This window comes from Panthera leo, chromosome B1 (genome assembly GCF_018350215.1).
Source record: "Panthera leo isolate Ple1 chromosome B1, P.leo_Ple1_pat1.1, whole genome shotgun sequence".
Lineage (NCBI taxonomy): Eukaryota > Metazoa > Chordata > Mammalia > Carnivora > Felidae > Panthera > Panthera leo.
In genome coordinates, this window is record NC_056682.1 from 121,623,185 (window position 1) to 121,650,691 (window position 27,507).

The window sequence follows — 27,507 nt, forward strand, 5'->3', positions numbered from 1 at the left end:
TGTAAGTTCCCTGTGTGTAACTTTTTCCTGTTGGTATGTGATTCGTTCTCATTTAATTTTATTATCTGCTGGTTTTGGGGCCAATGGACTTGTGAATATTCTGTGGACGTGTCCATGTATAGGTGTATATATATATATATTTTTCCAGCTAATACCTCAAATGTGTGATTGTTTAATATATACCACACTATGTTTGCACAGAGCAGGGCTTCCAGTAGCCATGGATATTCTTATTTCTAACTTTGAAAATCATTCCACAGAATTTCATTGGTGTGAATTCTTTCTATCGATCCGTTTCAAATTTTAAACAGAGATTCCTGTTATAAGGCTCATACTTCAAATATAACTGTATGTTTCTGTATCTAGCAGTGGAAATATGTCAGGGTAAGAAGTGTTTCTTGAAGTGTCTAGTTTAGTAAGTTTTTATTAACATTTGGGACTACTGGTCACCGGGCTGTCTAGTGACTGCACAGTGATGACACCCGGCATGAATTTGAGCAAGTCTTACTCACTTTGGCCCAGGAGTCAGGCCATTCCAATCTGATTCTACTATGCCATTTGAGAGTGCCACTAAAATAATAGAGGTTTTCGAGTGACACTGTAGTATTTTAAGCATCGATTTCAAAATGAATTGTTTTTTGAGTTGGCTGACCATACCAATGAGAAGAAAGAAACTCACACATAAATGGTATTTTATAATTTATTTATATTAAGAAATGCTTCTTACCTATTTTGGTTTTGGTTTTGTTTTTTGGATAGCTACATAAGACTTTTCCACTTAAAGTTTAAATCATGTGTTCTTTAAAGCTGCAGATAGTTTTCAAGGTGTGATGGAATTTTAATGGAAGCCTTGTATAAGTTAAATGAAGTGATACTGGTAAAGGAGAGCTAACTTTATTTGTCTATAGTGCATTCAAGATTATACAATTAGATTTAAAAATGAAATGTCTGATTTGTAAAATACTTACTGTTATATCAGACTTATAAAATAAAATTTTCTGTGTGAGAACTCTGTTAAAGAAAATGCACTTGATTTTTAATGAATGTTCTGCTGAATGATTTGTGATGAATTTTTGTCTTTCAGTCTCTGCAGTTTATCTCAATATATGAATAAAAAGAAGGTCTGTTCTCACTGTAAAGGATTTGTTTTTCTCATGTTTGATACTCTTAATATGCACTTTCTTTCATTCGTTCAACCATTCAACAAATGTCTGAATGCCTGCTGTATCCCAGGCAGTGAGCTGATTGCTGGGAATTAATCACCGAACAAGACAAACATCCTTATGGAGTTTATATCTAGCCAGGAAAATAAATGTCAAGTAAATAACTAATTATAATTATGATGAATAGTACAAAGAAAAGTCTAAGGTACAACGAGAGCATATGTCTAGAAGATATAACCTACTCTGGGAGGGATGATTAGGGGAAGTTTCTCTAAGAAAGTGAGCTTGAGCTGAAGCCCAAAAGATGAGATAAGTAGTAGGAGTGAGGTGAATGCTAGAGATACGGTTCCAGTGGAGTGTGCTAAGTTGATAAAGCATAGAAACTTTATACCGGCGTGAAAACAAGCTTGCATGAGAACAAACTTGTATGATTATGGCATAGGAAAGGCAGGGTAAGGTAGGGAATTAAAATAGGATAGGGACTAGGTTCCATAAGACCATATGTAGATTATGATGATGATAATTGGACTTTATTAGAAAACCTTTGAGATTTTTAAGGAGGGAGTTACATAATGAGATTTGAGTTTTTAAAGTATCATTTTAGTTTTGTGCCAGGAAGACTGGAGGGCAAAAGTGAATGTAGGATTGGCAAAGGAGAGATAATCATGACTTGCACCAGAGTAGGAATACAGATAAATGAATGATTTTGAGAGAGATTCAGGAGATAGAATCAAGGGAATTATTTGTTTGATTGGATTTAGGATAAATAGAGGCAGCAATTAAAAACTTTCCAAAAATTTGGCTGTGAAAGGGAGTAGAGAAGGATGTTAGCTGAAAGAGGATGTGGTTTCTTTTCTTTTTTAACATTTATTCATTTTTGAGTGACAGAGTGTGAGTGGGGAAGGGGCAGAGAGGGAGACACAGAATCTGAAGCCGGCTCCAGGCTCTGAGCTGTCAGCACAGAGCCTGGCGCAGGGCTCGAACTCAAAAGCTGTGAGATCATGACCTGAGCCGAAGTCGGATGCTTAACCCACTGAGCCACCCAGGTGCCCTGAGGATGTGGTTTCTAAAGAAGGCTTCTGTGTTTTCAATTATTAATTATATGTGATCTTATTTATTACATGAGAGATCTGTTTTATTCTGTTGTTTTTCATTCTTCTGTAAAGGGGCAGGTAGAAAGTGAAAGAGTAAAGATAGAGAAAAGGGGATAGTTAGCAGTAAGTGCCCGATTCGTCCAGAAGATATTAGTCCACTGGCCAGATGGAAAAATTACCTTAGCTGAGAGACCACCAGCATTCTTTCAGAAAGGAATGCACAAAGGATGGGTGCAAAGGCAGGTAGGTTTGTAGTGTTGGTAGTAAGATGTCATGGCTTGCTTGCATTGGCTTGATGAATAGGCAGTTTCTCTGTATAAAGTGGGGGAGGGGAAAAGAAAAATAAACAGAGGCTTAGGAAGAAGACAGTGTGAAGGAATTGTCAGCTCACTAGTGAAAAAGTAGGATTTTTACAAATGCTGGGTTGGTGACAGAATCTATAGTCCATTAAGTCATGTGTATTTTCTCCAGTCTAACCCAGCAGCCTAGGCATAGGCCTGGAGAATACAATTCGTTAAACTCATCCAAATTTGGGGTTCTGGCAGGCAGGAAAGAAGGTAGGAGAGTTTAAGATGTTGACAAGTGAGGGGTTCAGTGATTGCCTATTGTATGCAAGCCAGAGATGAGTGGAATTAGTGATTACTTAAGTGACTGCTGAAATCCAGGGTGTGATGACAATGAGTGGTAGTAGAAAAGAGAAAGTTATTGCACATGATCTTGCAATTGTGTTCTCAATGGGCCAAATCCCAAACCATAGCCAGAATCAATATTAGCAAGACATTTTCCAACTTGGCCAATCTAAGTGATAACATTTTCCTTTTTGTATGTTGGAGAATCGGCAAGACCCTCCTCATGAGTTTGAATGCCAACTAGAATTTTCACATAAATACTGGAACCAACCTAAACCAAAATGATTAGTAATTTTTCATAGGAAAGAGGGATTAAAAAAATTGAGGGGTTGCCTGGATGGCTCAGTCAGTTAAGCATCTAACTCTTGATTTAGGCTCAGGTCATGATCTCAGTTTTGTGAGTTTGAACCCTACATTGGGCTCTGTGCTGACAGCACAGGACCTGCTTGAGAGTCTCCCTCTCTCTCTCTGCCCCTCCCCTGCTCGCACTCTCTGTCTTTCTCAAAAATAAATAATAAAAAATGTAAAAAAAAAATCAAGATCTCTCTGCCATATACAAAAACTAAGAGAAACTTAAGCTAAAAATAAGCAGAAACAAAGGCTTTTGATACAACCAATAAAGTTAGAACTTCAACAACATGTGCATGTTTAGCTATTTAATAATATATGCTAGGACCCTCTCCAGTATGCTGTGTACTAGAAAATTCAGTTAACATAAAAATTTTGGGCATTCATATATACAGTTTCTACTAGTTTCTCCCTAAACCTCAGGGATCATCTGGTACACCCCACTTTGGAGATCTAGTACATAGTGCTGATAATCTTTTAGGCCAGTATATATTTCCCCTAGTCCTGTATCAGCAGCAGTGAGTAAATTCAAACACACCGATCTGAGTATGTAAGGAACTCTCCCTTTGACTGCCGTAATTTGGAAATCACCACACTTGGAAATTAGAAATCTTGTTAGTTCTTTCAATTTGAGGACGTGGTGGTATTTGGAGAGCTTAGAAAGCTGTGTTCTCCCTTTTTGTCACCCGAAAAGAAAAACAGCAGTGTTTCCCAGGTCAGCTATCATTTATTGAGGTCGTTAGGATGGAAAATGTCAACATGAAAAGTAGTACTTGCAGAATTCAAAAGAACCTGCTACAGTTCATTTTTTTTTTAATGTTTATTTATTTGAGAGAAGTGAGAGTCAATGGAAGAGGGGCAGAGAGAGAAAGAACTCCAAGCAGGCTCTGCATTGTCAGCATGAGCTGGACCCAAGGCTCGAACTGACGAGGCAGGAGATCAAGACCTTAGCTGAAATCAAGAGCCAGACTTGTAACCGACTGAGTCACCCAGGTGCCCTGAGGGTTCATATTTTTATTAGCTTCTAAACTTGGGGGCAGGGGCACCTGAGTGGCTCAGTCGGTTATGCATCAGACTCTGATTTTGACTGAGGTCAGGATCTTGAGATTCGTGGGTTCGAGCCCTGAGTCAGGCTCTGTGCTGACAGCTCAGAGCCTGGAGCCTGCTTCAGATTCTGTCTCCCTTTCTTTCTGCCCCTCCCCTGCTTGCACTCTCTCAAAAATAAACACAAAAAAAATAAACTTCGGGGCAAATGGTGAGGGTCAGGAGTGGATAAGTTTTAGTCAGGAACAGGATTAATACTTCTTTTTTTGAAAAAGTTTAATCTATTTTGAGAGAGAGCACGTGTGTGAGCAGGTGGGGTGGAGAGAGGGTAAGAGAGAATCCTAAATGGGCACCATGCTGTCAGTGCAGAGTCCGACACGGGGCTGGATCTCAGGAAACATGAGATAAAGACCTGAGCCGAAATCAAAAGTCAGATGCTTAACTGATGGAGCCACCCAGGCACTCCAATAGTTTCTTTTAATCATTGTTATTCAACAAATACTGAATGAGTGCCTACAGAGTGCAAGACATTTAGGCATTGTTAGAAACTAATGACCCAGCTTTTTAAACATTATAGTCTCAATTGGGGAAATAAACCAAAACTATGACACATAATTATTCACAAATATCAATTATTCTTGGTAACATATAATAGTATTCAAGAGAATGTGATCCGTGAGAAGATATTATTGGAAAACAATATTTAAATAGCTAAAGTAGAAAGTGAAGGGGTTCAGAACATTTCACCCCCAAATATACTTTAGGTATATTGATTATTTTGAGCTGAAATCCCTAAGAAAACAGATGCACCAGGGGTTCTTTGACTTCTCCCTTTTTACCAAAAAGCAGGTCATAAAATTTCCTGTGAGAAAGGGGACCTTCTTCTACCAGGAAGAGAACATTCTTATCACCAGAGGTGAGACTGACGCCAAAATGGACCTGTACAAACAAGTCTACTAAAATAATCCTTATCTTCCATTAGTTTCACTCATATACATTGTGGTCACTGTCCCACAATTTACCATCCCTTACCCAAGCCCCCCTTTCTTGGTCACATCCCTACAATTTATTGCTCTTTACATAAAAAGGTATATAAAATTTGGGCCTAATGGCTTCTTTGGATCTTCATTTCCTTTTGAATACTCCCATATAAACGTAAAGCTATTAATTAAATGTGTTCTGTTTTTCATCTGTTAATCTGTCAGTTTTGCACCCAGCCATAGCACCTAAGAGGTGGAAGGTAAGTTTTTCCTCCCCTACAAGAGAAACAAGCATTTGAGATTAAAGGACCCTCAAAACCAGTGTGGAGAAATAATAACCAGTGATGGAAGGATGGGGTAATTAATTTTGCTGGAGTATAGGACTCACATTAGAATGCATTCAGAAGTAAAAGAGAGTATGTTTGTGTCAGATTAAAGACTGTCAACTTTATCATTGTCTGCAGTGGTACATCAATACAGGTTTTTTGAGCAGCAGTAATATACATTGTTTTTGGAAGGTTTATCTGGCTATTATTAGGTGGCTATTAATATAGTCTTGCTAAAGAAAATAAGGGTTTGAATGAAGAACTGGAAAAAATGTAGATGCAAAACTCACTGTTGGGAAAGACAAGCTGACATAAGGAACAAAATGGAAACAATACACACACATTAGGAAAAAAAGGTTTATTGGAGAAGTTTTTGGAGCTTCTGAGTCAGAACTGACAATAAGACATGCATGTAGAAATATCCAACAACCCACAAACAGCTGAAAATGTGAACCTAGAACTCTTGACGAAAGGTGCAGACTTAGGACTCACATTCTCTCCTGGAAAGAAAAAAAACAAAGACAAGCTTTACATGTCATCATCTAGAGAGGAAACTAGAGTGGGTGAGGATCTAAAATAAGTGATGCAGAATCCCAGAAGCTAAGAGATCCAAGGGTTTAAGAAAAAGGAAGTGATCTTCAACCATGTGAGTTGCTGTGTAACTGTCAAGTTCACCTGTAATGATGAGGAGAGGTCATCCGTAACATCTGGGAACTCTGCAGTTTGCCATTTCTTCCTCAAGAATAACTAGGAAACAAGCATCCGACTCTTCACCACGTCTTGGGCTAGAGTTAATTCCTTTTGCACTCCACTTTTAGGGACTGGAGTTGAAGATGAGTTGTCCACCAGTTCTGACAGTCTTCATTTTCTTACCACCTACCGTAGGTTTTTGTTAAATGTGCAAACAAGCAAGACACCAAACAAAAAATAATACGGGCATCCTTAAAAGGCGCAGAAGGCTGTCCAATGTCTGCATTGTTGAAGGACTCCAGAAAGCCCACAGCTCCTGTATTCAATCTAGACAAGACCTTTTGTAAGAGCACGTGGGTGGCAACCAGGAAAAGCCAAGGCAGATTAGGGCACTGGGGTCAGAAACCTATTAACCTGGGACTTCTAATCACAGTCATCGGGCCTGCCATTCAGTGTGCAAACACCACCCCCTTCAAATTTTTTCACCTACAAGAAAAGGTGGACCTGGAACAACTAACGAAACTTACGCACCCTCTCCACACAACAATGTCCCCTTGCACGCATTTTTCGGGGGGGCTTTTAGTGCCGAAAGGTCTAGTACCAACGCTTTTTCCACCACTTTGGGTCCCGACGCCCCCAGCTCTGCGCAGGCGCAGGGAGCAGCCCGCAGGGCGGGGCGGGGAGGCGCGGGGAGGGGCCGAGTGGGTCGGACGCCGAAGCCCCAGGCGCGCTCCGGAGCCACTGCGCTTCCCCGGAAATCTCGTGTCATCGGGCCTCGGAGGCGTAGGAAGTGCTTCCTGGAGCACGGAAGAGGTCACAAATCATGTGACGACGGCTTTTGGAGAAGACTGTTTTTGAAGCTGTCCCTGAATTTGCAGCTGAGAGAACACCGCAACCCAGCAAACCAGGTAACTCGAGCCGCTCTGCTCGTTATTCAGCTAGGGCCCGCAGCTGGCGCGGGCGGTGTGACGCCAGGGAAGGAGAGGACTCCTCTCCCCCATTCCTTTGGGCCTAGATCTTGGCGGGTAGAGGGTGGAGTGGGCTGACAGGCAGGGCATCCCGGCTGCCGCCTGGGTATTTGGGAACTCCCGACTTAGCTCAGCTTGCCTGGTGCGGGTCCTGGAGCCGGGGGTTCTTGCCTGGCTTTGATGGGAGCTGACCCCGCTTATCAGGTCGGAGGTGGGAAGCAGTCTTGAGGGGAGAATCACCAGGAGTTTCTCTTCCAGGAGTGGAGATTGAACCTGCGGGAGAAAGGGGTTCATCATGGCGGATGTGAGTTCCCACACAAGAGGAAGGGGAGGGTGGGGAGTTTGGTGGAGGCCTACTGGGTGGGGAGAGGTAAAGCTTCCCAAGTAGAAATGTTTCCTTTTACAGCCCACCCCGCCCAAGTATTTTCTGTAGACTCTGGAACGAGTAACTACTATAAATAGATTTGCGGGGGGTGGGGGGGGTGTCCTGAGTTTCTGTCCACATGGGGATCGAAGACACTAAGGTGTCTGAAGTTTAGGAAATTGTATTCTTCCCACTCCCTAGGCCTGCGGGCCTGAGAGGCTCTGAATACCGTTTGAATTTGTAAATGATGTTTTGCTGCCTTGAATCTCCGCCCCCTCCCCCGCCCCCCAGTAAGTGGTCATGATGTTTCTAGATTCATTGGAGCAATTTGAGATGATTTCTGATACCCCTTTGGCACAGCAATAGAACCCAAGTTCTAAGTTTAGGAAACTTAATTGTACTAGTTATTAGAAACAACAGGGAATTAATACTACTAATGTTTATGTCTGTAATTTACATCCTGTTATTTTACTTACATGCTGGACATTCTTCTAAACATTGAATATAATATACTCATTTAATTCTTGCAACAACTTTTGTGCAGTAGGCACTATTGTCCTTGGGTTCTAGATTAGGATGCTGAGACATAGAAAGATAAAGTAACTTGCCCCAGGTTACACAGCTGGTAAGTTGTAGGGCCAAGATACCAACCCAGGCGGTCTGACTCCAGAGTTTATGCTCTTAAACATAACACTGAATGATCATTCAACATTATTATGAATGTGGTTTTTCTTTTTAGGTTGCAAGATTATGTGTTTCAGTATTTAGGAACTTTGTGTGCCTTTATCACTCCATTTTTGGGTGTCTCCCATTGTGTTTTTGAGACCTATTCTTCAGGCATACTCAAATCACTGTATATCTGTTGAGCGTTGCCTTGCAAAGGTTGTGAAAAAGGCTGTGGGTGAAATGAAGATGACTAAGGTATAATTCCTTAAGGGTTTTTAAAATTTAAAAAGTAGAGTAGGCAAGTGATCATAAATGTATATACATTGTTATGTGAAACTTCAAAGGAGAGTGGGATTACATCTCGTTTGTGTTTATCAGGAAAGCTTATTTGAAGTATTTGGTAGAGATTAGCTCTAAATGATGAGAAGCAGGGTTTTTTTGTTTTTGTTTTTGTTTTTAAGTAAGATTGATAGAGAATACCATTAGAGTGAATAGTGTAAGCAAAGTTTCAGAGATAGGAAAGAGAAAGATGTTTGTGGAGGAGCTGTGAGTAGTCCACTTTGGGACTGAGGATATGTACAAGGGAGTGGTAGGAAGCAGGACTGTAAAATTAGGTGTGGACTGTATTGTAGAGAGGCTCAAATGTTAAAGGAATTTGTACAGAATTTGTTAAACAGTGGAGAGCCATTCAGACGTTGGTTCTCAACCTTGGCTGCACAGGGAATCATCTGGGAAGTATCTCTAACCTAAGTAGAGAAGGAGAATAATATGGTTATTGGCATTGTGTAGAACTGTGTGGGATAGAAATGGGAGACCAGCATACCAGTTGGGAGGCAAGTCATAAATAATAAAATAAACCTAGAGTGTAATGTCAGTTGAAAAGGAGAGGAAGAGATCATTAAAAAAAATTTTTTTTTTAAGTTTATTATTTATTTGAGAGACAGAGAGTGAGCAGGGGAGGGGCAGAGAGAAGGAGAGAGAGAGAATCCCAAGCAGGCTCCTCTCTGTCAGCACAGAGCCTGAAGCGGGACTTGAATCCATGAACCGAAAGATCGTGACCTGAGCCGAAATCAGGAGTCAGACGCTTAACCAACTGAGCCACCCAGGCGCTCCGAGATCATTTTAAAAACATTTGACTTCACAAATCATTTAGAAGTGACAAAGGTGAGGTTAGGGTTAAATATTACTCTGTGTTTCAATCTCAATAATGGGTTTGGTAGTACCGTTAGTGGAAATGAGATTGAGGAAATCTGGATTTCACATGAAACATTGAGTGGAGTTTTAGTGTGCGTGTTTAAGATAAGAGCAGAGGTAAGATGGTGGTGATAACATGAAATGAACATTCAGGTTTAGAGAATAGTAGGGATTAGAGTTTCAAAACAACAGGTACCTGATTTACTTATGAGGACCTCATAACTGATACCTGGATTGTCAGTGAAATTCCCCAGGTGAGAGGGTATAATGAGAGGAAATAAAACAGTCTTTTATTTCTTTTTATTTTTTTTAAATGTTTATTTTATTTTTGAGAGATAGAGCATGAGCGGGGGAGGGACAGAGAGAGAGGGAGACACAGAATTTCAAGCAGGCTCCAGGCTCTGAGCTGTCAGCACAGAGCCCGACCCGGGGCTTGAACCGTGAACCGTGAGATCATGACCTGAGCGGAAGTCGGACACTCAACCGACTGAGTCACTCAGGCACCCCATCTTTTATTTCTTTAGTCCTGGTTATGTTTCGTGCTTAACACTTGACACATGTTGTTATTTATATTTACTCATGAAAAGGAACTGAGTTCCAGAGAAGTTAATTTACCCAGGATTGTTACTGCTTCTTGACCTTTTGGCTAAGATCAAGTGTAGTATCTGTTCTTACCAGCTTAATTTACCCAGGATTGTTAAAGCGATGTTAGAAAGTTTATCTGTGGACATGGAAAGATGTTCATAATATATTTCCAAGTGAACATGACAATAGCAACAGGATGTAAAATTGTATGAAAAGTATGATCTAATTTAACAGCTAATGTGTATTTACTATATGTGTATTTTTCTAGATATGCTTATAAGTTTACACGTATCTTCTCAATAAATTTTAACAGCCTTACAACATAGGTTCATGATTATTACCCCTCCTCAACAAATAATGAAACTGGGGCTTAGACAAAAAGGTTAGATAACTTGTTCCAAGTCATAGAACTAGTGTCAAAATCAGAAAGAAAAAAAAAACCCACAAGCAAGAAGGATTATGAATGATGACTTAAAGTACCTGAAATGTGGATAGCTTAGTATCTAGAGAAACGGTACAAGGCACATTATTATAAGATAATTTTATATTCTCTTTCAGGACCTGAAGCGATTCCTGTATAAAAAGTTACCAAGGTAAAAAATTACTCATTTGATATTAAATAAATTTTGCATAATATATGATTGATTATGTAGCGTTTTGTTTCTTTTAGACTAATAGTATGGTCCTATTATGCTATTATTTACCATTTCAAATAATGCTAGGTAGCACAAGAACTGTCCTTTGAATTTGCAGATAAATACCATGAGGCCTAGAGAAGTTAATGTGACTTTCAGAGGTTAACTAGCTAGTGAATGCCAGAGGGCTGTTTCATGGATCGTGCTTTGAAGTAGTTAGAGCAATTTTAAGGAGCAAAAAACCCTGAGAGCTTGGGTTTCCTGTAGTATTACTTTTAAGAGCTACTTGCTGAGTCGGCGTAGCTCGAAAATGCTAGACGTAGGCAGCACTTCATACTTGGAAAAGTCACAAGGCTTTCCTTTCCCTGCACCCAGTCCGTTTGATGTACCACTATCAATTAGGCTCTCTGTTGAGACCGGCAAACTTCCTTTTAGATATTTCTGTGATTCAAAGGACTTTGTCCCTTTAATTGAATTAAAGTTCACATTTAGTTCGGTGTAAAATAATACATAAGGACCTAAGAGAGAGGAATATAACTCAAGACACTCATTTTCACATTCCAGAATAATTAAATAACCTTTGAGGTGTAATGTAGCAGAATACGTGGTGAGATCCTTATGTTACTTCTTTTTTTATTCTCCAAATGTTTGAATTTAAAAAGTTTTAGATGCCAGTTTATTATTTCTGTCAGTAGATAAACAAAAGGAAAAAATCTCTTGTTTGGAGTTTTGGCTGAATTGTTTGTTGTGATTTGTCTATTGTGCCTTTACTGTGATTACAGATTAGTAGAAATTAATGATATTATCTCGTGGGTTTGATTTATGTATATTTTTCTATATTCAGGAAGACAATACTATTGAAGTGTTACGTAATTGTTACCTTTGATTTTCATGTTAATGCAGTACTTAAGTTCATTTTTACTCTCTTCCTTGCAGTACTTGCAAACTAGAAAGACAGGTGCTGCTTCTGTTCTCAAAATAATGATTAGCAGGCGGTCCTAGCCTTGCACGGTAGTGCAGGGCCATAAAAATGACCATAAAAGCTGAGACAGCGTTGTGTTTTTGTTTTGTTTTGTCCTGTTTTTTTTTAATTTATTTTGAAAGAGACAGAGACAGTACAAGTGAGGGAGGGGCAGAGAGTGAGAGGGAGAGAGAGAATCCCAAGCAGGTCCACGCAGTCAGTAGAGAGCCTGGTGCGGGGCTTGAGCTGACCATGATGACCTGAGCTGAAGCCAAGCTTAACTGACTTCGCCACACAGGCTCCCCTGCCTTCCACCCCACTGAATAGTGCTTACTTCTTTGCATAAACATTAAAATATATGAAAGGTATAACCTTAAGATAAGGAACAGGCATCTTTTCTGTACCTTGCCAAATTGGCACACTCCTTTCTAAGTTTGGATCAGCTGCCAACAGTTTTGTCCTTTACTATCGATGCTATGCAAAGTTTTTTTGCCAGTGTCACTTCCTCCGGGATAGTTTCATCGGTTTCATCACAACCACTTTCCTCATTTATGTCAGTAAGTGCACTTTCACAAAGTTCCTCTGGCTGTACATCTTGCGCACAAGAATGAAAGTGGCAGCATTCTTCCAGCCAGTTACTTCTAGAACTGTGTACTTTCTATTTGAATTTCACCGCCAGCATTGTCACTTCTCCTCCCTTTGCTGTATTTCATCTTTATTAGCCAGTTCCCTATTTCAGTTCTTTTTTTTTTTTAAGTTAGTTTATTTTGAGGGAGAGAAGGAGCGGGGGAGGGGCAGAGAGAGAGGGAGAGAATCCCAAGCAGGCTCTATACTGACAGCATAGAGCAGGGCAGGGGCAGAAGGAGAGGGAGGCACAGAATCTGAAGCAGGCTCCAGGCTGTCAGCACAGCACAGAGCCCCATGTGGGGCTCAAACCCACGAACCGTGAGATCATGACTTGAGCCGAAACCAAGAGTTGGACACTTAACCAGTTGAGCCTCCCAGGCACTCCCTTTTTTTTTTTCCTTTCTTTTTAATGTCACATGCTTTATTTTTAGAAGACACAGGGAGATCACAAAACTCCATGCTCTACTGTCTCTGCATACACTGAGTAACAGATGTTCAGTGACCAATCACCAGCACACTCTGAAAGAAGTGATGTGACTGGTTACTGACATAATGTGCATCTGTTATTTACAAAGTTATTCACATAGTGATTTGTGTGAAGAGTTAGTGAAGTTTGTACTTTATGCAGTTATTCAATTAATAGACCATACTCCCTATTATACTCCCTATAATAGACCAGGGGGATAGTGTTAGTTAATTCACCTGTGGTAACTAAAATGTGTCCATACTGAAACTGTACAAAATAATGGCCTTTTGTTCTTATCTGTATCTACTTTGTTGGAAGTTCAGCATATTGAAAGCATGCTAAAGTTGACCTGTGGGGCCGGGGGAAGTATCACGCTGGCAACACAATATAGGAGCAGAAGCATAGTAGGTATTTGTATAAAGGGCATTTGTAAAAGTCTAATGAAAATCTTTCTATAGTGAAAGAAAAAGGATTGGGACCGTGTGTTTTGTTTTGTCCCCCATAATGACCAGAGCCAGTTTACCAAGGCACTTAATGGAATATGTTTTTATTCATTTTAAAATTCCCTCCTAAATATAGTTCTTGAATTTATATTTTAAAAGTCTAGGGGCGCCTGGGTGGCACAGTCGGTTAAGCTTCCGACTTCAGCCAGGTCACGATCTCGCGGTCCGTGAGTTCGAGCCCCGCGTCAGGCTCTGGGGCTGATGGCTCGGAGCCTGGAGCCTGTTTCCGATTCTGTGTCTCCCTCTCTCTCTGCCCCTCCCCCGTTCATGCTCTGTCTCTCTCTGTCCCAAAAATAAATAAAAAACGTTGGAAAAAAAAAAAAAATTAAAAAAAAAAAAAAAAAAAAAAAGTCTAATTGTGACCCAAAGCAGGCTCAGGCTTTATGATAATCACAACTTTTTTGTGTTTTAAAATAACCAAATGTTTCATTATTGTATGAATAAAACAAAGTATGATGTTTGGTTACTAATGCAACATTTCCTTTTTTGGAGTAAAAATGTTTGATTAAGTTTAAGGTTTAGATGTGTGCGGAATATTTCGTAATCAAGTCCTTCGAGAAGTGTAGTGTGCCTGGGCCACCTGGGTGGCTCAGTCGGTTAGGCATCCGACTTTGGCTCAGGTCATGATCTCCTGGTTTGTGACTTCAAGCCCAGTGTCAGGCTCTGTGCTGACAGCTCAGAGCCTGGATCCTGCTTCGGATTCTGTGTCTCCCTCTCTCTCCGCCCCTCCCCTGCTTGTGCTCTGACTCTCTCTGTCTCTCAATAATAAATAAACGTTAAAAAAATTTTTTTTAGAAGTGTAGTGTGCCTATTAATGCATCATACTTATTTTCAACTATTGCTAAAGTCTATTCATGTTATTCTTTGTTCACTATGTGTACAATTGGAAACACCTTCTGTATTTGTAACCTGATTTCTTTGAGTATTTTAAGTGTGTGAGAAATTTTTCTACTCTGTTGGGCATTATCTCTGTGAATTTAAAATCCATTAAAAAGAAAGTCGTTTTATTTCTGCTTCCTCTTTTGTTGCGTTAGTTGGCATGTAAGTTAATTACCTTGAAAATAGGAGAAAAGAAACCACCTGTGGTGGGGGTGCCTGGGTGGCTCAGTCAGTTAAGCCTTGGACTTTAGCTCAGGTCATGACCTCACAGCTCCACATAGGGCTCTCTGCTGTCAGGGCAGAATTCTGCTGTAGATCCTCTGGCTCTCCCCCACTCATGCACGCTTGCACTCTCTCTCTCAAAAATAAATAAGTATTTAAGAAAAAAAAAGAAACTACCTATGATGACACAGATACTTCTAAACATTTTTTGTAGTTCTCTTTACATGCTTTTAATTTGCTTATTTTTTGAGTAGACAATATATTCATAAAGTTCAAGATTCGAAAGTTAACTGGAGGACATAGTGAGAAGTTTCCTATACCTGCCCCCCAGCTACACAGTTAGCCCTCTCAGAGCCACCCATCACCTTCAAAGATACTTCATGCACCTGCAAACAAACATACATATAAGCACATACATATTTACACATACACAGAGGTCTTAGTTGAGGCTGTTATAACAAAATACCACATAGATTGGATTTCCTGTAAATAACCAAAATTTATTTCTCACGGTTCTGGAGCCTGGAAGTCCAAGATTAAGGTGCCAGCATGGTTGGATTCTGGTGAACGCCCTTTCCTGAGTTGCAGATTGCAGACTTCCCATATCTTCATGTGGTAGAAGGACAAGCTAGCTCTCTAGCCTTCAATAAGAGCAGTCTTCCCATTTATGAGAGTTCCAGCTCCATGGCCTGACTACCTCCCAAAAGCCCCATCTCCAAATACCATCACACTGGGAATAGAGTTTCAACATGTGAATTTTGGGGGTGACACAAACGTTCAGTGTATTGCAAACATATACATACACGTGTCATTACATAATTTGTTGCTTCCTGTATACACTGTTTAAAACTTTTTTCATTTAACGATGTACCTTTGAGTTCAGTCCTTCCCGGTACATTTAAAGAGCTGTTTCTTTGTTCTGAATGGCTGCAGAGTATTCCATTGTATGTGTGTCATAATTTATTTAACTTGTCCTTCTTGACGACAGTTAGGTTTCCAACCTTTTCCTATTTCAACTGATGTTGCTATTGAAAAATGTACAGACTAGTGTCTGTGTGTGCAAATATCTGTGGTATATATTTTTATGTAACTTAGTTTTTAACTAAGAAGAATTTGTTTTATACGTTAACTTCATAGAGCACATTTTAATCCGTAGGTAATTTCAGGATTGAATGATAATAAAAAAATAATACCAGTGAATGTTTATACACAGTTTTTCCATCATTCCTGTTTTTAACATGAGGTTCATAAATGGTGGTATTTATAACATTTTCTCAAATTTTAATAACACTTCTCTGACTTAAAAGTTTTTGCCAGTGGGATCTTTAAAATTTAATTTCAGGGGCGCCTGGGTGGCTTAGTTGGTTAAGCATCCAACTTCAGCTCAGGTCATGATCTCACGGTGTGTGAATTCAAGCCCTATGTCAGGCTCCGCTTGAACAGCTCAGAGCCGGGAGCTTGCTTCAGATTCTGTGTCCCTCTCTGTCTGCCCTCCCCCACTTATGCTCTCTCTTTCTCACTCTCTGTCGAAAATAAACATTAAAAAATTTAATTTCAGTATCTTAATACAAATATTTCTCATTTCTAAGTTAAAACATTAAGGTTAACACAATAAGGAATGGATAATGTGGATTATAGTAGGAGCACTGAACATTTCTGAGTAGCAGTCTTCGGATACTATAAGATAGGTATAGGGCTAAAAGTTGGAGAATGTTTTCCCATTTTAATTTTTAACACTTTAGTTTTGTGCTCTAGGAATTCTCTAATGATTTGTTACTTAAACTACAGTAATAAATGGTCAGTGTGCACAAATGACACTCTGATGTTAATTAATAATAATATTTTTGCATGTTAACTATGTACTAGCTTCTACTTTACATGCATGGTTTTATTAAATTTTATGATAGCCAAATAAGTACAGTTATTCCCATTTTCATATTGTTAATGGAGGCTCACAGAGGTTTCATAGCTGTCCCCGAGTAGCACGAATAGTAAATGTAGAAGAGCCTAGACTGGACTGTATGGTTATAGTCTGGACCATTTCTCCACTGTTTCTTACGTAGGCATAGCTGAAAAGATTTCTATGTGATCTTCATTGTTTCCATCCTGTTCCTTCAGCCTGAATGATGAGCTTTCTGCCCCTCATCTCTCGACTAGTGCCTTAACATCTCAGCTTAATCACCTGTCTCAGGGAAGCCTTCCCTGACCCACTTGCCTAATCAACCCACCTTTTATAGACTCTCATACCTCACAGATATCTTAATGGCACTTGATACCATTGTCGTTTAACGTTTGTTAGCATGAGATTATTTGATTGATAGTCTCCCTCCTAGATTGTAAGCTTTGTGAAAGCAGTGACTATTTCTGTATCATGGTATCATAAATATCAAGTGCCCCAAATACTAGGCACTTGATATGGAGGGAGAGAAAGAGAAAAATCTGTCTTTTTGTCGCTGTAGCCACTACTCCTGATAAACGCCGTCATACTTCATAAATAGTGAAAGGATAATTAGCAATTTTAACGGAGAGTTACATTGTTTTAGATCTTTATCAGTAAATTACATAAAGTTTTAAGATTATAAGCATGTCAGTAATACTTTCATTCAATTTATTCAGTACTCTTATTCAGATGCATAGGTGCTTATGAGATCAATAACGGAGTTTACATAGTTTTTCAGAAATATACATGAAAATCCCCATAATGACTTTGAGGTACATGTTTTGAGAAGATGAAATGTTTCATAATCTTTTAACTTCTTTTTTTTTGTTTCTAGTGTTGAAGGGCTCCATGCTATCGTTGTGTCAGATAGAGATGGAGTGCCTGTTATTAAAGGTAAAACTGTGCACCCCACCAGTGTCACATTTGCTTTCGAGTAAAAACGTATTTATGTCTCAGTAGTGCAGAAGGCAAGCATAGAAAAGCTATTGCAGTACTTTCAGGAGATGGTCTTGGTTGGGGGGCGGAAATGTTTGCTTTTGAATGTTGAAGGCTGGGTTGGAGCTTAGGACTTAACTACATGCTGAATATATTGTGTTACCATCCAGAGTTTAAGCATGGGTTTATCACAAGCCCAGTTTTTTCTTGAAGACATTTGTAGTATAATGTAAATCATTGGTAAATGTAAGTGCTGAGACTGTGCACATATGCAGTGGGATATATTATACGTACACACTACCCCCAACACTTTTTAATCAGTGTTGCTAGTGGTTTGGGGATAAACTTCATACATTTGAATCAACATACATTGATTGTTTTGTTTACTCTTTGTGGATTTTTTGCCTTTTTACTAGAAATAAAATATTGTTTAAACTTTTACCTTCACAATTATGTTATTTAACCAGACTTTAACAAGACTTGTTCACCTAAGGAAGAGCTTGTTAACAACAACAAAAAAAAAACAGCAAATGTTTTGCCTATTTTTCAGCTTTTTAAAAAAGTATATATGATGTCACTGAGTCAGTATGTATTAAGACCATTTTTACTACTTCTTTTTTATCAGATGGATGGTCATAGTTCATAGGGATGCTATAATAGCCTTACCAAAGAAAGATTAAATAACGTTCTGTATATTGTTTGCAATTTATTTTCCACCCAAGGTTATTATATATGTCAGATAATTTTAGACTTTAGAAAGAAATTTTAAAAATCACCTAATTTTAGTTCTTTTGTTTTGTAAACAAAGATGGTCAAGGGCAAAGTTGCACATGAGTCAGTGAGAAGATAATAATAGAACCCATTATCTTCTGATGTGTGGGTCAGTGTGCTTTCTAACCCACCATAAAACATAGGGGTCATGGGCAAATAAGGCACCTGCCTTTTTCTTTACTCAGTTCTGTAGCAAGAGCTTTAAACGAAATCAAAATAATCTCGGATTTTCCAGCTCTCGTGTTCTTTCTTAGGATCTCTGTGTTAAAGCCTTAAGCTCTGAACTTACTGGTACAACTTCATTCAGGCTTTTAAATGAATGAAAGAAACTTGAAACCGATGACCAGCTGCAAAATTGTCAATATCTATAAGTGATACTGCTATGGGTTTTATGAAAGCAAAGATTTTTTTGAAATTTTTTGGACTGTTCTAGCTTGGCTCTTGGTTAGCCAGAATATTCAGTTTATTAATAAACACACTGATCTGTGTTTTAGAGTAGAAATTAAGAAAATATAGACGTTTGGTATTCTTTAAAAAAACTTGCGAGAATCAGCATTTCTGCCTTTAGCTATTGATCACTCAATTTCTGACTGAGAAATTTATCTCGCCTAAATTGTAAGACCCGATTAGTGGTAGAATTTTCAATATTGTGAAGCATAAAAGCCCTTGTGCTTGATATTTTTACTGATTTATGTTTAAAAAAACAAAGTGCAGTGAACTTCTCTGTATCCTGTCCACTGCGTAATTTTTATGTAAATCATTTGTATTTCCAGTGGCCAATGATAATGCTCCAGAACATGCTTTGAGACCTGGTTTCTTATCTACTTTTGCCCTGGCAACAGATCAAGGGAGCAAACTTGGACTTTCAAAAAATAAAAGTATCATCTGTTACTATAACACCTACCAGGTAGGTTCATAATTATTGAATGGCTTGCTGCTTTCAACTATTATTATGTCTTTTATATAAAATAGCTTATGTTACTCTAAATTTTAGTTTTGAAATGGATGCCATTAGCCTTCAAATTGGTTATGTTGAATTGTAGTAGTTTTCTTTACATTTTACATCAGGAATTAATATGGAAAAGTAATTAAAAGTTTTATTAATAAAGTACATTATCCTAAAAAAGGAAGTCAGGCCACTGTTACCTCCAGTAGATGGTGCCCTTAGCTTAACAAATATGATTTCTCAAATGACATACTTTTTTTGTTATTGTGACAGATAAAAAGTTTTCCTTTTTTGGTCACATGATAAGTTATTTGTTAACTGCTGCTAATTCCTTCATTTGATTTGGAATATATATATATAATATGTGAGGTTATTAGGAAAGAATTTAGTTGCTATATACCTCTTGATGTCTGGCTGCGTTTTCTTCTTTCGAGTAAATTAGTAGCTTCTCCTTTAGAGCAGAGTTTCCCAGGGTATGATTCATGTGCTGCTTGATGTTACACAAGTGATATTTTTTATTTTAGAAGTTAACATATTTTAATGTGTAATAGGCAAAAGACGACCAACCCTTTTGACCTTTAATTTCACCGATAAGGATTAGGTTAAAGCTAATTTTAGGGGGGGTTTTGGTGTTTTGTTTTGTTTTGTCTTGAGAGAGAGAGACAGAGCACACGCACGCGCATGCTCAAGTGAGTGAGGGGCAGAGAGAATCTCACGAGGGGCACTGAGAGAGAGAGAAGCGGGGCTCCTAAAGCGTGGCTTGAGCTCACGAACCAAGAGATCAGGGCCTGAGCTGAAGTCAGATGTTTAACCAACTGACTGAGCACCCCAGGCACCCAGAAACTAAGTTTTTTTTTAAATAATAGTCGATTTAAACTTAATTTAAATTAGTTTAAATTAGGGACACCTGGGGGGCTCAGTCAGTTGAACGTCCGACTTCGGCTCAGGTCATGATCTTACAGTTTGTGGGTTGGAGCCCCGCGTCTGGCTGACAGCTCAGAGCCTGGACTCTGCTTCAGATTCTGTGTCTCCTTCTCTCTCTGCCCCTCCCCTGCTCACACTTTGTCTCACTCTGTTTCTCAAAAATAAATAAGTGTAAAAAAAAATTAATTTAAATTAATAGTGGTACACATGAAGCAGAAAAATCTTGATAGTATAACTACTTAAATGAGAAATACTGACTTTATTTAGCCATTTAATTATCAGATATTTGTGGAGCCCCTGCCATGTAATAATTGACATGCTGCTGGGTGTTTAAAGACAGATGAGGATGACACAGTCCCACTTGAAAAACTTAGGCTAAGTAATGTTAATATCTCTCAGAGATAATCGGAAGTCTTTTACGGAAATACTTGTTTTCAGCTCTTTCATATTACATGATGTTACATAGTATCTTACACGTTGGTCATTTAAAAATTTTTGAAAGATGGTCACCTGGGTGGCTCAGTCGGTTAAGCGGTCGACTTCGGCTCAGGTCATGATCTCACAGTTCATGACTTCAAGCCCCGCGTCAGGCTCTGTGCTGACAGCTCAGAGCCTGGGGCCTGTTTCGGATTCTGTGTCTCCTCTCTCTCTGCCCCTCCCCTGCTCATGCTCTGTCTCTCTCTGTCTCAAAAATAAAAAAAACATTTAAAAAATTAAATAAAAAGAAATAGTAATTGGTCAGGTAATTTAAAAAATGAGGTTAAACAAAATAATCATATAAAATATGCATATATACTGTCATGAACTGTATATTTATTTATACTGTCATTAAATAAATGCCTCAGTTGAATCCATCACAAAGATCAGGGACTCCTGGGTGACTGGGTGGCTCAGTCAGTTAAGCCATTGACTTCAGCTCAGGTCATGGTCTCGCGGTCCGTGAGTTTGAGCCCTGCATCGGGCTCTGTGCTGACGGCTCGGAGCCTGGAGCCTGCTTCGGATTCTGTGTCTCCCTCTCTGTCTCTGTCCCTCCCCTGCTTACACTCTGTCTCTCTCTGTCTCTTAAAAATGGATAAATGTTAATAAATAAATAAAAATTTTTGAAAGATTAAAATGTCTCGTTTGAGTAGCATCTTTTTTTTTTTTTTTAAGTTTATTTAATTATTTTTGAGAGCGAGAGAGCACAAGTGGGAGGGGGGCAGAGGGAGAGAGGGAGACACAGAATCCAAAGCAGGCTCCAGGTTCTGTGCTGACAGCAGAGAGCCTGACGCAGGGCTTGAACTCACGAACCATGAGTCCGACGCTTAACTGACTGAGCCCCAGCTGCCCCTTGAATAACATCTTAATTTAGAGCTTACTTTCTTTTTAGGTGGTTCAATTCAATCGTTTACCTTTGGTGGTGAGTTTCATAGCCAGCAGCAATGCCAATACAGGTGTGTATTAAATTAAATTAATAATATAGCTTTTAATTTCTTTTTTTTTTTTAATCTTTTTTAATGTTTATTTTTGACAGAGAGACAGAGCATGAGTGGGGGAGGGGCAGACAGGGAGGCACAGAATCTGAAGCAAGTTCCAGGCTCTGAACTGTCAGCACAGAGCCCAATGCAGGGCTCGAACTCACGGACCACAAGATCATGACCTGAGCCGAAGTCGGACGCTCAGCTGACTAAGCCACCCAGGCGCCCCATGTAGCTTTTAATTTCTTAAAACACCTTATCTGAGCAGTCTAACATGATAAGAATAGTAGATTTAGAATCAGAAAACGTGAATTCGTGGCCCAGCTCCACTGTCTGTTCCTTGATCTCCAGAAAAGTAACCTTTCTAGATTCTGTTTACTCTAGCTGTATAATGGAGCTGATATCTGCTTTAACTGTCTTACGGGGTTATTTTCTAGTTCAGATGAGAAATTGTATGGGTAACTAATTCTATAAGATAGAAAGGAAAATTAAACGTTATCTTTACCTCTTGAATGCAACATCTTGTTCACATTAAAACAGCCTAAAACAAAAAGAGAATGAATGGTGAAGATAACCAAACAAAATACATAATAAAATGGTCAGAGATGAGTTCAATTCCATGTAGACCAATCTATTAGAGTTTGTAAAATCTTGAACAATAGTGGGCAAGATTAATGTGATTGAGAATTTTTTTTTGTAAGTATATGCTTTCTTTATTTCTATTCCAATATTATTCATAGATGTTTTTTAATTTTATTTAAATACAAGTTAGTTAACATATAGTGTAATAATGATTTCAGATGTAGAATTTAGTGATTCGTCACTTATATATAGCACCCAGTACTCATCCCCACAAGTGCCCTCCTTCATGCCCGTCACCCATTTAGCCCATCCCCTCCCCCTTTACCCCTCCAGCCACCCTCAGTTTGTTCTCATTATTTAAGAGTCTCTCATGGTTTGCCTCCCTCTCTGTTTTTATCTTACTTTTTTTTCCTTCCTTTCCTCTATGTTCATCTGTTTTGTTTCTTAAATTCCACATATGAGTGGAATCATAGCATATTTAATTATGATTGAGAATTTAAAGAGCGTGACTAGGATGAACATATATGTGTTCTTTGTGAGGGTTGTAGAATTAGAGAACAAATACTAGGAGGCTGTACATTTTATAGTAGATCATAAGATCCCATTATATCCAGTAGCCTTCACTGGGCATTTATGTATAAAATAATGATTGTATTCTGTAATTTATTAACTCATTTTTGGGTAAAGTGGGATTTTTTTTTTTAGTATTGTCTCCTTTAGATTTGACTGCTTTTTAGAACTGTTATTTGAGCAAATATAAATATTTGTTATATTTCCAAGTTGTTTGAGCAAGTTCTATTTCCAGCTGTGTCACTGAAACCTGTCTTTACATTCCTCATCTTAAAGTGAGGGGTTAAGATTGGATGATCTACAATGTCTCTTCCATTTCTAAATGTTTTGAAGGTGTAAAATGCTATATGTGAAAACACTTTGTAAATTATATAGGATGGTAGTGGTGTCGATATTTTAAATATATTAAACCTCAGTTGTGATAAATCACCATCATGTACTAAGTCATCAGTTATAAATTTTGATAATGTACAGAAATATATTTTAGTTCCTAGAACATTTTTTGAGAATCCCAGATGCTTTTATTTTATTTTTTAATTTTTTAATGTTTGCTTATTTTTGAGAGAGAGAGAGAGTACATGAGCAGGGGACGAGCAGAGAGAGAGGGAGACAATGTGAAACAGCCTCCAGGTTCTGAGCTGTCAATACAGAGCCTGACGTGGGACTCGAATGCACGAACTGCAAGATCATGACCCGAGCTGAAGTTGGATGCTCAACCAACTGAGCCACCCAGGCACCCCACAGATGCTTTTATTTTTATTTTTTTTCTTGTCAATATTATTTTAGAGAGAGAGAGCGTGGGGTAGGGGCACAGAGAGAGGAGGAGAGAATCTCAAGCAGGCTCTGCCAGTGCAGGGCTCTGTCCCACAACTTTGGGATCACGACCTGAGCCAAAACCAAGAGTCTGATGCTCAATTGACTGAGCCTAGAATCTCAGATGTTTTTAATATTCTGCAAAATAGAGGAAGATTTTTGAGCATAAAACAAGCAGTGTAAGATACATAGCTTTTCACTCTGGTAAACTAAGGAGAAGCTAGATACGCTAATTTCTAGACTACTTTGTCTCCCAGATTCATCACTAAATTTTAAACATGGAAGTGTATGTTTTCTCCTTATACCATTCATCTTTAAAATTCATTCTTTCACTTGACTTACCCATTTATGCTTTAGATTTGCTGAATTTATAAAATAAATTTCTAATTATTTTTTTGCTTACGGTTGAAGCAGCCTGTTACATATATTTTGATAAAGTCCATTAAAATTTGTTCAGGAAAAAAGTGTAGCTTTTTAAGTAAAAATCTTGTATCATTTCTGAATCTGTACAGGTTTTGAAATTGTAAAGTATAAATTAAAGTTTTCCTTTCAAAACTGTAACGAAGTTACAGTATATATAATTCATTTTATATCTTCTTATACATAAAAATATTTTTTGTTTATTTACTTTAATGATGAAAATAAACTTCTTAATACGGGGTTTTGATCATTTAGAATTACAATATCTTGCTTTAGTTATGGGGATTAAACTAGATCTTGTGTGCTTTTTAGTAACTAAATTTTGACAGGAAATTTAAGTCAAAGACTTTCAGGAATATTTTTCTGATGTTCTAATTTTTTTAATCTCTGTTTTAGGACTCATTGTCAGCCTAGAAAAGGAACTTGCTCCATTATTCGAAGAATTGAGACAAGTTGTGGAAGTTTCTTAATCTGGCAGTGGTTTTGATGTTCACCTGATTTTCATTATAACAGACACAGTATCAATGCAGCAATCTTTAGACACAACAATACTTATATCCATATACTTAAGAAAGGGCCCCTTTCCCACCTTCTTCCACTAAAGAAAGAGCCTAGAGATACAATTTATGGACAGATTGATTGTTATCTTTTCTTGTGTAGGGTCTTAATTTAGTGAGATCTGGGAATAGCACAGAAATGGTTCAATACATCACAGCTCCCATGGAGTTAGTCCAGTCACCAGATATGCATGAGATTCTATTCATTGGGTCAGAATCAAAATGGTACTTTGATCCACTGGAGCCATTAAGTGCTCCCTATTGTATAATATGCCCAGGCCTGCAGAATGAAGCAGACCCTTTTTATTGTGAATAATAATGAGGACATATTTTTCTTTATATTGTTTTATTTCTTTGCATTGAGTGTGAGGAAGATAAAATGGCTTAGTAAAAGTAATAAAATCCGTACAATCACTAACTTTTCTATGTATATATTATTTTGCAATATAGATGAATATTACTAACTGATTTGATTCTTCTCAGAGGGTGCTGCTCTTTAATGAAAATGATAGCTAATTTTTTTTTCTCCACTCTGCTTTCTATAACCAGTCAGTGTTTTAATGTTTGTGTGTTCTTTATAAAATTTAAAAGTGATTGATTATTGAATTGTTTCCAGTATTGGTGTGTATGTAAACATGGTAGTGCAGCCACTTTTTTTCATACATGAGTATAAATAAAATAGTATTTTTTAAAGTATATAGTTTGAGCACTAAATAGGTTTCTTTAAGAATATAGTTCACCGAATTCACTCTTTCAACTACATGAATAAGTAGTGTTTCTTATAGACATCGGTTTGGAGACTGTTTTCTGCACCATATGATGTCAATTGGAAAGTACACTGTATTCATGAGCCTAATGTAATCTCTACAAAAGAAGTGTCTTGGATCTGGAATAAGCCATTTATATTCAGGAACGCAGTCCATCATTCAGAGTTGGTAGTTTCTTCCTAGGTAGGTTCTTTGACAGAGTTCAGTTCACACGCATTGAGCACCAGTTATTGTGCACCGTTTCCCAGAGCTGCCACGCTGCAGCATTCTAAGGAATACGATTCATATTTCTGTGCTCCAGGGGTGCCTTGCACGTGGAGTGTGTGAATACTCTCCCTCAGGTTGTGCAGTGAATGGTCAGCCAGACACCGTGGCTGCTTGCTCCTTCTTCCTGTCCCCCTCCTTCCCTCCTATTTCTTCCTCCCTCCCTCCCTCCGTTCCTCTTTCTGTACAAGTATGAAACTAAATTGTGGTACCTTCCTTTAAAGAACTTAAAAGCTCAGTAAATACAAACAGGTACGTACAAGAAGAGCTGTCATGAAGCTATACGGGAGGCTGTAGAAACCCAGAACGGGGGCATTTAAATGGGACTTGAGCAACAGCATTTATGTGGAAGTAAGCAGGAGGGTAAGTTTTACCTGCAGGAAGCTATAAATAGTTAAGGAAACCTAGTAAAGCATTGGATGCACCCATTAAAATCTAGAATTCCCATCATCTGGACTATTGTTTAATAGTGTCCAGGAGATTGTTGCTAATGCAATGATGCTTAAACAAGAAGACGGTCGATTATAAATGAGGTAGCCAGAACTTTTAATTTCAGGTAATAATAATTATATACCTAAAAATTCCAGGAAAGGAAACTATAATAATAAATGGAGCTATTTCTAAGCTTTGCACGATGACTGCTACTACTATTAAAATTTGTTTGAAGAAGGTAGATAAATTGTTCTAGAAAAGTGAGGTGAAAATCACTAAGAAATGTTTGAAAAGGTAATGTGAAACTAAATAAACTTTTTAAAAGGTAGTATAAACTCAATTAGGTGTACTTGAGACAGATCAGTGGAACAAACTAACCCAGAAACAGACTTCAGTACGTACATACGAGAACTTAAAACGTTATGAATTTGACATAAGTGGGAAAAGGATTACTCAGTAAGGAGGACAGGCAATTTAAAAAAAAATATTTGAGAGTGCATGAGCCAGGGGAGGGGCAAAGAGGGAGAGAGAAAGAATCCCAAGCAGGTGCCAAGCTCAGCACAGAGCCTGACACAGGGCTTGGTGATCTCAGAACTGTGAGATCATGACCTGAGGCGAAATCAAGATTCCAACACTCAACCCACTAGGTTATAGGACTTTTTGGTAATCTGTCAAACTTCCAAATGCACATAACCTTTGGCCTAGTTCATTAGGATTCTCCAGAGAAACAGAACCAGTAGGATATATACCTTTTATTATAAGTATGTATTATGACTTTTAAACAAATATAAAAGACTTATTATGAGGAATTGCCTCTCATAATTCTAGAAGCCGAGAAGTACCATGATCTGCAAGCTAGAGAACCAGGGGGGCCACTGGTGTAAATCCACTGAGGGCAGAAGATAAGATGTCCCAACTCATGGGTGAGGCAAACAAAGGGGCAAATTCCTTAGTCCACAGATGGAATGGTACGGAAACATCCTCGAAGACACGAAATGTTTAATTTGAGCACCCTGTGACCAGTCAAGTTGATTAAAAGAAATTGTCCTCCCACCCAGCAATTCCATTTCTAGAAATTTCTACTGATACAAAAGGGGCATGTGCAAGATTATATATTTATAAGTGTATTCATTGCACCTTGGTAATGACAAAGGATTGGAAACAACCTGAATGACTCCTCATAGACAGGGTGATCCTATGTTCTGGGCTTAACATACCAGTTATACCTGCTGGTTTTAGGTAAGAAATTATTTGGTCACCCTAATTGTGGAGGATTGGTTACATTAATGACTACATTTGCCCAATGAAAAAAAGAGTGGAGCAGTTCTTTAGTTACTGACATAGAAATCCACGACATGACGTTCAGTGACAAAAGCATGGTGTGAGATTGCATGGTATGCTGCAGTTTATATGTAAGAAGAAAAATACATGCATGTGTTCCTGTTTGATTGCATGTGGTAGACTTGTCTCTGAAGATACACAGAAGAACCTGGTGGCACTAGTGGACTAGGCACCTGGGGGACAGGGAGCCCACGATTGAGCCTTTTTACTGTAAACTTCATTGGTGGTTTCTGAACTTTTAAATTCAAACACAATAAAATTTAAGTATTCCAGCAAACACAATTTATAATAATATGGTGATGGGGCATTTGGGGAAGAAAATTGTGTCAGGGATTGCCAGAGAAACAGAAGCAGTAAGCTATATATGTATTAAATTGATTTCAAGGAGTGGGTTTATGTGATTGTGGGAACTGGCTGGTCCAGAATCTGTAGGGCAGGTCAGAA

The 27,507-nt window shown here is 38.5% G+C and overlaps 1 protein-coding gene and 1 pseudogene across 1 annotated transcript; both read left to right on the plus strand.

Annotated features, from left to right (window-relative positions):
* The first annotated feature begins 7,089 nt into the window (after positions 1 to 7,089).
* Positions 7,090 to 24,677, plus strand: LAMTOR3 (late endosomal/lysosomal adaptor, MAPK and MTOR activator 3). The gene is made up of 7 exons (XM_042935827.1): positions 7,090 to 7,182; positions 7,501 to 7,546; positions 10,610 to 10,644; positions 17,119 to 17,177; positions 18,764 to 18,897; positions 21,230 to 21,293; positions 24,099 to 24,677. Exons 2-7 carry the CDS (start codon positions 7,538 to 7,540, stop codon positions 24,170 to 24,172), a joined length of 375 nt encoding a protein of 124 aa, XP_042791761.1. The 5' UTR covers positions 7,090 to 7,182; positions 7,501 to 7,537; the 3' UTR covers positions 24,173 to 24,677.
* On the plus strand, positions 10,093 to 10,269 carry LOC122218867 (annotated as a pseudogene).
* Positions 24,678 to 27,507: the final 2,830 nt, after the last annotated feature.